Consider the following 9,893-nt stretch of genomic DNA (forward strand, 5'->3'; position numbering starts at 1 on the left):
AATTTAGATACTGCTCCCAAAGATATCAATATCAGGTTGGCAATATTATCAGAGTTGTATAAGAGCTTACTGTTTGAAAATTCTTTTAAATGGGTCATGTCTTAAATTAGATATAAATATTCTTTTGAGATGGAGAAAGTAGATACATCAGTGGTTTTCGTACCAGTGGGCCCCCGAGTGCAGTCTGTGGATTATGAGTATCAGTGATGCTTATTAGAAATATACATCCTCAGGCCTCATTCCATTCCCCAACTTCTAAATCACAAACCCCAGGGCTAAGATCCAAGAACCTGTTTGAATAAGCTCTCTGTGTAATTTTTATGTACACAAAAAGTTGTGAAACACTGGATTAGACATTAAAATGCTATAATCCATACAAACTAAATTATGTTTTTTTCCATATTTTTATTGGTGCATTATAATTATACATAATGGTGCAATTCACTGTTATGTATTCATCTAACTGAATATGATTAATATCAGAAATTACAAAACAAAACATCTATGTCCTCTGACCTCTGGTTAGGATCCTCCCAGAGGGGGGGAAAAAGTCACCCAATGTTCAAAAAGTAAGACAAAAATTAGGAATAATGCTGTGTGTTTATCAGTAGAATCGTGGTAATAGTAAGAGTTGAAGAAATGCAGGTGGGAGAAGTAGATGCTTGGTTTTTGAAAATGACTTAACCATGTAACTTGAGTGTAGGGTTTGTTTTTCAGTTTCATTTACCAGCCGGATATGTGGGACTGGTCTTCCTGGGTTTGGCACTATCCTACGCCATTTCTTCACCACTCTTTGGCCTGCTAAGTGATAAAATGCCGGTATGTACACCTCATTTATATGTGATCTTTTATATCAGTGATCTTCCTACTGTTCCTCTAAAAATAATGGTCCATTGATGAAAGTTGACACACTCAATTGGACTGCTAGAGAAACTCCAGTGTCTTCTGCAGATTAACTTTTAATTGCTTAATCTGGGAAAAGAGAAGTCTTATGTTAAAAGGATTATACTTTCTATTGTGTATATGTGCCATATTTTTTTATCCATTCATCTACTGAAGGGCATCTAAGTTGGTTGCACAGTTTAGCTATTGTGAATTGTGCTGCTATAAACATTGATGTGGCTGTGTCCCTGTAGTATGCTGTTTTTAAGTCTTTTGGGTATAGACCAAGGAGACGAATAGCTGGGTCAAATGGTGGTTCCACTCCCAATTTTCCAAGAAATCTCCATACTGCTTTCCATATAGGCTGCACCAATTTGTAGTCCCACTAGCAGTGTGTGAGTGTACCTTTTTCCCTGCATCCTCACCGAAACTTATTGTTGTTTGTATGCATAATAGCTACCATTCTGACTGGAGTGAGATGAAATTTTAGAGTGGTTTTAATTTGCATTGTGGCATATATACACAATGGAATATTACTGAGCAATAAAAGAGAATAAAATCATGGCATTTGCAGGTAAATGGATGGAGTTAGAGAAGATAATGCTAAGTGAAGTTAGCCAATCCCCCAAAACCAAATGCCAAATGTTTTCTTTGATATAAGGAGACTGATTCATAGTGGGATGGGGAGAGGGAGCATGGGAGGAATAGATAAACTCTAGATAGGGCAGAGGGGTGAGAGGGGAAGGGAGGGGGCATGGGGTAATTAATGATGGTGGAATGTAATGATCATTACTATCCAAAGTACTTGTATGAAGACATGAATTGGTGTAAATATACTATGTATACAACCAGATATAGTGCTCTATATATGTAATAAGCATTCTGCTCTCTTAGGTAAATAAAAAAATCTACATAAAAACATAAATTAAAAAAATCAACCAAAAAAAAAAAAAAGGATTATACTTCCTAAAGGAAAAACTCTTGGGTGCAGAAAAAAAAAAAAAAAAGATTAATCTAGTCCTGGAAGTTCTGACTGGATTTGATCAATTGAGAGGTTGTCCTTTATAAGGGGGTAATTTAGGGTTTCTGGGGGAATGAAAGGATTGGCATGTAAGTATGCATTGATTATCTTATATCCTGTAGTCCCCTTAGTGGAAAATTCTGTTTGTTCTCTTTTAAGTAGGCCTAACCTATTAAATCCAGGTAACTAGTATATAGAACTAGTACTGGTCATCAAATCTCACATTTCTGTGGCTTCTTCTATGACTTTGGTACTTATACACATTTTGCTTTCTATGGATTAAGCACTTATTTTTTGCATTTTCTCTTTTGCATTTTTCTAAATATTTTCTTTTCTTTTCTTTTCTTTTTTTTTTTTTTTTTTGCTATTGGTACTGGGAACTGAACACAGAGCCTTACACATGCTAGGCAAGTGTTCTATTAGTATACTACACTCCAACCCATTTTTATTTTTAATTTTGTGACAGGATTTTGCTGAGTTGCTGAGGCTGGCCTCAAACTGACATTCCTCCTGCCTCAGCCTCTCAGGTACCTGGGAATACAGGTGTGCACCACCACGCTCTGCTCTCCCTCTTCATTAGCTGTGCATATATATTTGTCAAGACCTACATTATGTGGGGATTACTTATTAACCCAAGTGACAAGGAGCCAGTGTCTTAAACAATGTTTGGAACTTGGTTTTAAGATGTAGTCTTATATAACTTATTATACCCCTGTAACTTTTAGGCTGATTCAAGTAATTTGTAAGGAATGATTTTACTGGATACCATCCTAGGCTGCTCAGATTGCCATACAAAATATCATAAACCAGAAAGGCTAATAGAAAATAGAAGTTTATTTCTCATAGGTCTGGAGGCTGGCATAGGTCCCAGAGTCAAGCACTGGCAGATTGGTATCTGATGAGGGCCCATTTTCTGATACATAAATGGTATTTTTTAAAAGAAATTATTAAAATTTTTTTTTGTAGTTGTAGATGGATAAAATACCTTTATTTTACTTATTTATCTTTATGTGGTGATGAGCATCAAACCCAGGGCCTCAAGCCCTCTAGGTGTTGGGCAGGTAGAGTGCTAGGCAAGCAACTACCACTGAGCTACAACCCCAGCCCCCATAAATGGTATCTTTTCCCTATAACTTTACATGGAAGAAGAGGTGAAGGAGCACTCTCTTGCCTTCTTTTGTAAAGATACTAATCCCTTTCAGGAGCGCTCCATCCTCCTGATCAAATCACTTCCAAAGCTTCACCTCTGCATATGATTGCAGTGGGCCTTGGGATTTAGCATGAGTCTGGGGGGTACACATTGATTCACTCTGTAGCAGATACTTTTTAACGATGATCAGTCTAGGTATTGTAGCTACTGGCTGAGTTCCTTACAGTGGCTACTTTATAAATTGCTCTATAATCGGAGTAGTTAATGATGTGCAAAATCTGCACTTCATCTCCTTCCTAAGGAATTCTTATCCTTTATTCAATTTTCTATCCTGTGCTCTACTGTCCTTGCTTTTGATTTTTTCATCTGCTTATTTTCTCTTAAATGAAAAGTTGCATTTGAATTTTTGAATATCATGACTTGTGTGCTTTAATGATTGTGTTTTATAATGTTTGAAGGAGAGTCTTTAAGAGTTTCTTTGGACTCTTTCTCTTTATCAGCATCTAAGGAAATGGTGTCTGGTTTTTGGAAACTTAATCACAGCAGGGTGCTACATGCTCTTAGGACCCGTCCCTTTCTTGCACATTGAAAGGTAAATTTTTTTTTTCTATTTTGGACAAAATAGCATAAGGAATTATTTTTAAACAATGCCAATATAGTTTAATATTTAAAAAGTCTTAATATTTAAATAATTTTGATTTAGGCCTATATTGAATTGTTTGTTATATTGACAGTATTTTACTTTACTAGAAGCTAGCATAGGTTCAAGCAAACAGAAATGGCTGAAATCTTTACCAAATGAGAAAAACACTTATCACACCCGTGTTTGTACTCACTTTGAAAATAGGATTTGTTGCTGTTCACCTGTGGTTGATAATTCTTAGAATATATTTTTGTTTTTTCTATTTTTCTTCCTCACTTCTGAGGCAGAGACCAAATCTTTTATTTCTTTGTGTCATCCTTAGCATGTATCCAATGCTCATTCAAGCTTGTTTATATAATTTATTTGCTAAAGTAAGATGGTTTTATTAGACCTTTTTAGATACTTCCAGGTTACGATATGGCATCATGGAAAGAGAAGGACTTCAGTGTCTTTCAGACTTGAATTTGAATTTTGGCTTTGCCACTTAACTGGTACTGTGAACTGGGGCAAACACAATTTTTAAGAGCCTCAATTTTCTTATTATTTACCAAAAGGAGCCAATGATTACAGTAACATTACAAGGATTAAATGAGATACTGTTCATTAAATAACTGGCCTAGTGCCTGATGTAGAACAAACGTTAATTTCCTGTCTTATACCTTTCTTTCTTTGCTGTTGTTTAGGGTTAATTAAATTTCAAAGCCAAGTGATTCAATGAGCAGAGTTAGTATTGATATTTTAACCACTTTCAAAAAGATTTTATATGTTGGGAAGGCAGGTTGGCCCCAGACCTGTGATGTGTGTGACCAAAGAGACTGAGATACTGCATGGGTGAATATGAGGGACTAAAGGGTGACTCAACAGAATGAAACACCATCAGAGGGGAATGAGAACAAGGCCAGTCACCTCATCTATGAAACAAACTTCTCTGGGATCCTGCCTGTCTTAGCATTAAGTTTTATAGCTCTTAAAATGCTAATGTGTTTGTTTTTGTGTTCTCCAAAACTCTTTTGTAGTCAGCTGTGGCTGCTGGTGTTGATATTAGTTATAAATGGCTTCTCTGCTGGAATGAGTATAATTCCGACTTTTCCGGAGATTCTTAGTTGTGCATAGTAAGTTACTCTCGTCGCTTGAAGAACTGTGCTGCAAACAGCAGTGAGTGCCACAGGCTTTTTTGAATTTTTCAATTTTGTAGGATATTGGATTTTTTCCCCCCAGTAGTAAATCTTCATGCTATAGAATGTATATGTATGTATATGCATGTAAATCATGTAAATAATAATAAAATTATGTAAATTATAATATATAGTATTATTAGTTTTTTAAAAAATATTTTTTTTAGAGATGGACACAATATCTTTACTTGATTTATTTAATTTATTTATTTTTTATGTGGTGCTGAGGATCAAACCCAATACCTCGTGTGTGTGAGGCAAGTGCTGTACCGCTGAGCTATAACCCCAGCCCCAATATATAGTATTATTAATACACATAGGTAGAGCAGGTTGAAGATAGATGCTTGGCTTGGTTTTTGCCTTAGCATATATGTAATTTGGAAAAGCCATTGCAAAATGGAAAGGCCTTTGCCTTGTGCCTCTTTCATGGAGGAATCCATACAAGACCACAGGGTGAACAGGCTTTTGTCACCTGGTCATCATTCCTTGGTTTGATGAGCACATTGGTGAAGAACACTAAGTACTAAGGCTATGCTGGGTCAGTTCAGCAACTGTAGAAATAAGAAGCTTCCTGTGTTTTCTTAAAGCTGCCCATTATTCTCCTCACACTTTCATCTCATTTTATGAATTTCTTTTTTTTTATATAAAAGAAATAACTTGCTATAATTTTCTACTACATTTCTTTGTAAAATTTTTTGGTGGTTGTTCTATGGATTTTAATATATAATCTTAACTCTCCACTATCTACTTAGGATAAACACTTTACCACTTATTTTTTTTCCTCTTTCCACATTTTTTTTTAATTGGTGCATTAGAGTTGTACTATAATGGGTGGGATTTGTTGTTACATATTCATACATAAACGTAATGTAACCATATAAGTTGGCCAGTATCACTCCCCTGCACTTCCCCTCTCCACCTTCTCTTCCCACCCACTTCCTGATCCTTTTTCTTTACTATTGCCCTTTGATTTTCATGAAATGTCTTTCACCCACCTTTCTTTTTTATTTTTATGAATTTCTTTGTTTTATATTCTATAAGCACTTGATATGATGAAAATTCCTCCAAATTAGTTTTTTTTTCTTTTTTCTTTTTTAATTTTTGGTGCTGGGGATTAAACCTGGGCCTTTGCATGCTTAGCCCATGCTTTGCCACTGAGCTGCATTATCTTACAAAGCAGAGTGTTCTCGCTCTTGCCCAGATTACCTGTGGTTTCTCTTAATGCATATATCATACAACTTTTTTCTTTTATGTAGGTTTTCCTTTTAATAATGGATGCACTCATATTTCTCTTTTCAGTGAAAATGGATTTGAAGAGGGATTAAGCACGCTGGGACTTGTTTCAGGTCTCATTGGTGGCATGTGGTCAGTTGGGTAAGTAGGCATTGCATTTCATCCATACCTGAAAGACTTCCTTTTGATCATCTATTAATTTGTATTTGAAAATAGCAGCTCCATTGAAATTGAGACACTGTGAAGTCAGATGAGCTTTTTAAAGAAAAATTGTTGGTACAGGGTAGAGCCAAAAGTCTGATCTACACTTTTAGGCTCCAAAATCTGAATAATCAGATTATTATTTGAAACCAAAGCAAAATGATCTCACATACTTTGTCTTATTTAAGTGGTATTTGGAAGTTCCCTAAACAAACCTATACTTCAGATTTTTAAAACCTTTTTAAAATTGCTTTTATTTTTTAGATACATGACAGCAGAATGCATCACAATTCATATTACACATATAGAACACCATTTTTCATATCTCTGTTTGTATATAAAGTATGTTCACACCAATTCATGTCTTCATACATGTACTTTGGATAATGATGTCCATCACATTCCACCATCATTGCTAACCCCCTGACCCCTCCCTTGCTCTCCCACCCCTCTTTTTTTTTTTAATTAGAGCTTTATGGTTATACATAGTAGTTGGGTTCAACCCAATAAACTCATACATGCATGAAAGTTGATTTCAGTCATTATCCCCCTTTTCCTTCCCCTCCCTCCTCCTTCTTCTCCTTCGTCTACTCTACTAGACTTCCTTTTGCTCATTTATTAATTTGTATTTGATTGGTTCCTTATGTATTCTTATTCTCCCCCTTCCTTTCCTTTATTTTACTCTATTTTCTGCATATGAGAGAACATTTAACTTTTGAGTTTCTGAATTTGTCTAATTTCACTTTGCATGATATTCTCCATTTCTATCCATTTAGTAGCAAATGACATAATTTCACTCTTTTTAATGGCTAAGTAGAACTCCATTGTATGTATATATATATGATATATATGTCATATATATACTATGATTTCTTAATCCATTCATCTGTTGACAGGCATCTGGGTTGATTTCATAATTTTGCTATTGTGAATTGTGCTTCTATAAACATTGATGTGGCTGTGTCACTATAGCATGCCAATTTTAGATCTTTAAGAAAAATACCCAGGAGCAGGATAGTTGGGTCATATGGTGGAATCATCCTTTAATCTTATTTTTTATTCATTTGTTTATTTAGTTTTTACTTTCTACTACATCATAAGGGTAACTACATGTCAGAAATGTTGTATATGATCAAAAATAAGTATTCAATTGAATTATATTAGATGCAAATACTGAGGATAGAATAATATAAAGATCCTTCCGAATGTATCGTATTTTAAAAAATTTTTGAACATCATTATCAGGTAGTTTTTCTGTTGTTTTGTTCTGTAGTGGTTGTAGGAATCCAACCAGCACTTCATACCTGCCAGGCAAGCTCTCTACCACTGAGCGGCAGTCCCTGCCCTACAATTCTTTTCTTATACCCAATGCTATGCCCCAGAATCAACATTGTGTTGTTGTTGTTCTCAGGAAAGTTGAAGACTGTATTTTATTTTCTTTTTTAAAATTCTAATTTGTTATATATGATGGTGGAATGCATTACAATTCATATTACACATAGAGAGCACAATTTTCATATCTCTATTTGTATACAAAGTATATTCACACCATCCATGTTTTCATACATGATATCCATCTCATTCCACTATCTTTTATTCAGTATTTGTAGTCCTAATTTAAGGAAGACCTGGGACTGAGGAATCGAGTGACTTTTACTAAGCAATTATTTTTTTTTATTGTTTAATAATTCATCTATCCATTGTCAGTGCTTTTGCAGGACCAATGCTGGGTGGATTTCTGTATGAGAAAATTGGTTTTGAGTGGGCAGCAGCTATACAAGGCCTGTGGCCTCTGATAAGTGTAAGTAACCCATGTTTTCCCCTCCACCCCCATCTTCTTTACATTTTGGAGAAAGTTGTCATGGAGGATTTACATTAACCAGTATTTTTCACTGTGTTAAAGGGATTAGTGATGGGCTTATTTTACCTCCTGGAGCACTCAAGGAGAAGAAGAAGGTATGGTCAACTTTTAGAGTTCTTTTTTCTGCCTTTAAAGGTCAGCTTATGGGTGTGGTCAAGAAATACCAATTTATATCCATCCTTCTAGTTAGCAGATTTCTGGGAGCCCTGAGGGTCGTCCCTTACTTGGTAAATATGTTTGCCAGGTTTAAGGGGATAGTTGGGTAGATATGTAGGCACTGTTTATGTTGTTGTTGTTTGTTTGTTTGTGGTTCATTTTTAGATAAGAGATACTGAGATTCTCTTTTTTTCCTCTCAAAGTAGATCTAAGTCTCAAAACATCGTTGGCACAGAAGAGGAACGAACTGCTCTTTTGCCTGATGAAATCTAGCCTTCTGAGTCCTGGATGGACACAGATTGGGAGACAGATGCTGGTGGTCCTGCATATCACTGTGGGGAGGGTCTTCTCAGTTTTGGACACAGAGCTCCACGGGGCCTCCACCACTCCCTGAAAGAGCCCACGTGCTTTTGGATGATCCTGTGGTGGGCTGTACTTAAAGTTGCCCTGAAAGGGTAACTGACTGAGCCAGCCATATTTGAAACATTAATTATGAGAAAGATAGTTAAAAACCAGCAAATTTTTTTTTGTGTGTGTGTTGCTGGGGATTGAACCCAGGGCTTTGTGCATGTAAGACAAGCACTCTACCAACTGAGCTTATCCTCAGCCCCAGGAGATTGTTATTTTAAATGACCAAACTTCTCCTTGAAGATTCTGTTATGAATTGTCTAGCCTTCTTGCTTCCTCTGTTTACTTTTTATTCTGAGTGCACTGATTTTGTGAATGGAATATACCTTCATTTTTACTGACAAGGAAAGAAATGATTTGATTTGACATATGCTGACTATATCATGATGACACAAAATGTATAGAATCATTAACTATGAAATCAGGTTTTAAAACATATTTTCTCTGACTTGAGATTTTTGTCTTTGTTTAGAAAGCAAAATTTCTGCCTGCCATGCAAAAATTCTGTAGCATCCTTCTGGGCCCTCAGTTTTTCTCAAAATTTCAGATGTGTGAAAGGTGCTTGATATAACATTACTCATTCCCTTTAACATATCTGTGTTTTAGTTCTACATTTCTTTTTTCTTTCTTTGTTTTTTTTTTTTTTTTTTTTTTCAGTACTAGGGAATGAACTCAGGGCCTCACACATGCTAGACAAGTGCCCTATCACTGAACTATGTTACCTCACTTTTTAAATCTTATTTTAAGACAGAGTCTTGCTAAGTTGCTCAGGCTGGCTCAAACTTGAGGTCCTGCTGCAACAGCCTCAGAGTAGCTGGGAATACAGGCATGCACCACCAGGCCTAGCTTGTGTCCTGGTACTCTTGGTAGATTTCATCCTTAGATCAGATCAGCACCCCAACCCCATCCAGGAATTTATGTTGTATGTTAGGGACACACTCCCTCCATGGACATGTAAAATCCATGCTGTTATTTGAAGTGAAACAATGTCAACTCTCATACCTCCTGGTCCATTTCATGCTGTAATAGCAACATTAATTTTCTTTTTTTTAGAATAAATGATTTTATCTATTTATTCAAAAATATCTTCGATCACCTCTAATGAATTGATACCAGGTGCTAGGAATTTAGCTGTGATTACCATAAACATAACCTCTGCCTTT

The 9,893-nt window shown here is 35.8% G+C and overlaps 1 protein-coding gene across 3 annotated transcripts in view; it reads left to right on the forward strand.

Moving 5' to 3' along the window:
• Slc18b1 (solute carrier family 18 member B1) overlaps positions 1–9,626 on the forward strand; it is a 30,383-nt gene extending 20,757 nt beyond the window's left edge. For 2 of the 3 annotated variants that reach the window (XM_026381450.2, XM_077801956.1), the window contains 7 exons: positions 718–819; positions 3,554–3,645; positions 4,713–4,808; positions 6,171–6,245; positions 8,013–8,106; positions 8,209–8,261; positions 8,526–9,626. In XM_026381450.2, the coding sequence (XP_026237235.1) occupies positions 718–819; positions 3,554–3,645; positions 4,713–4,808; positions 6,171–6,245; positions 8,013–8,106; positions 8,209–8,261; positions 8,526–8,595 (582 nt within the window). In that variant the 3' untranslated portion in view covers positions 8,596–9,626. The remainder of the gene's footprint in view (positions 1–717; positions 820–3,553; positions 3,646–4,712; positions 4,809–6,170; positions 6,246–8,012; positions 8,107–8,208; positions 8,262–8,525) is intronic. The other variant, XM_026381460.2, reaches the window with a different exon arrangement.
• Positions 9,627–9,893: the final 267 nt, after the last annotated feature.

The sequence above is a fragment of the Urocitellus parryii genome, chromosome 8, assembly GCF_045843805.1.
Source record: "Urocitellus parryii isolate mUroPar1 chromosome 8, mUroPar1.hap1, whole genome shotgun sequence".
NCBI lineage: Eukaryota > Metazoa > Chordata > Mammalia > Rodentia > Sciuridae > Urocitellus > Urocitellus parryii.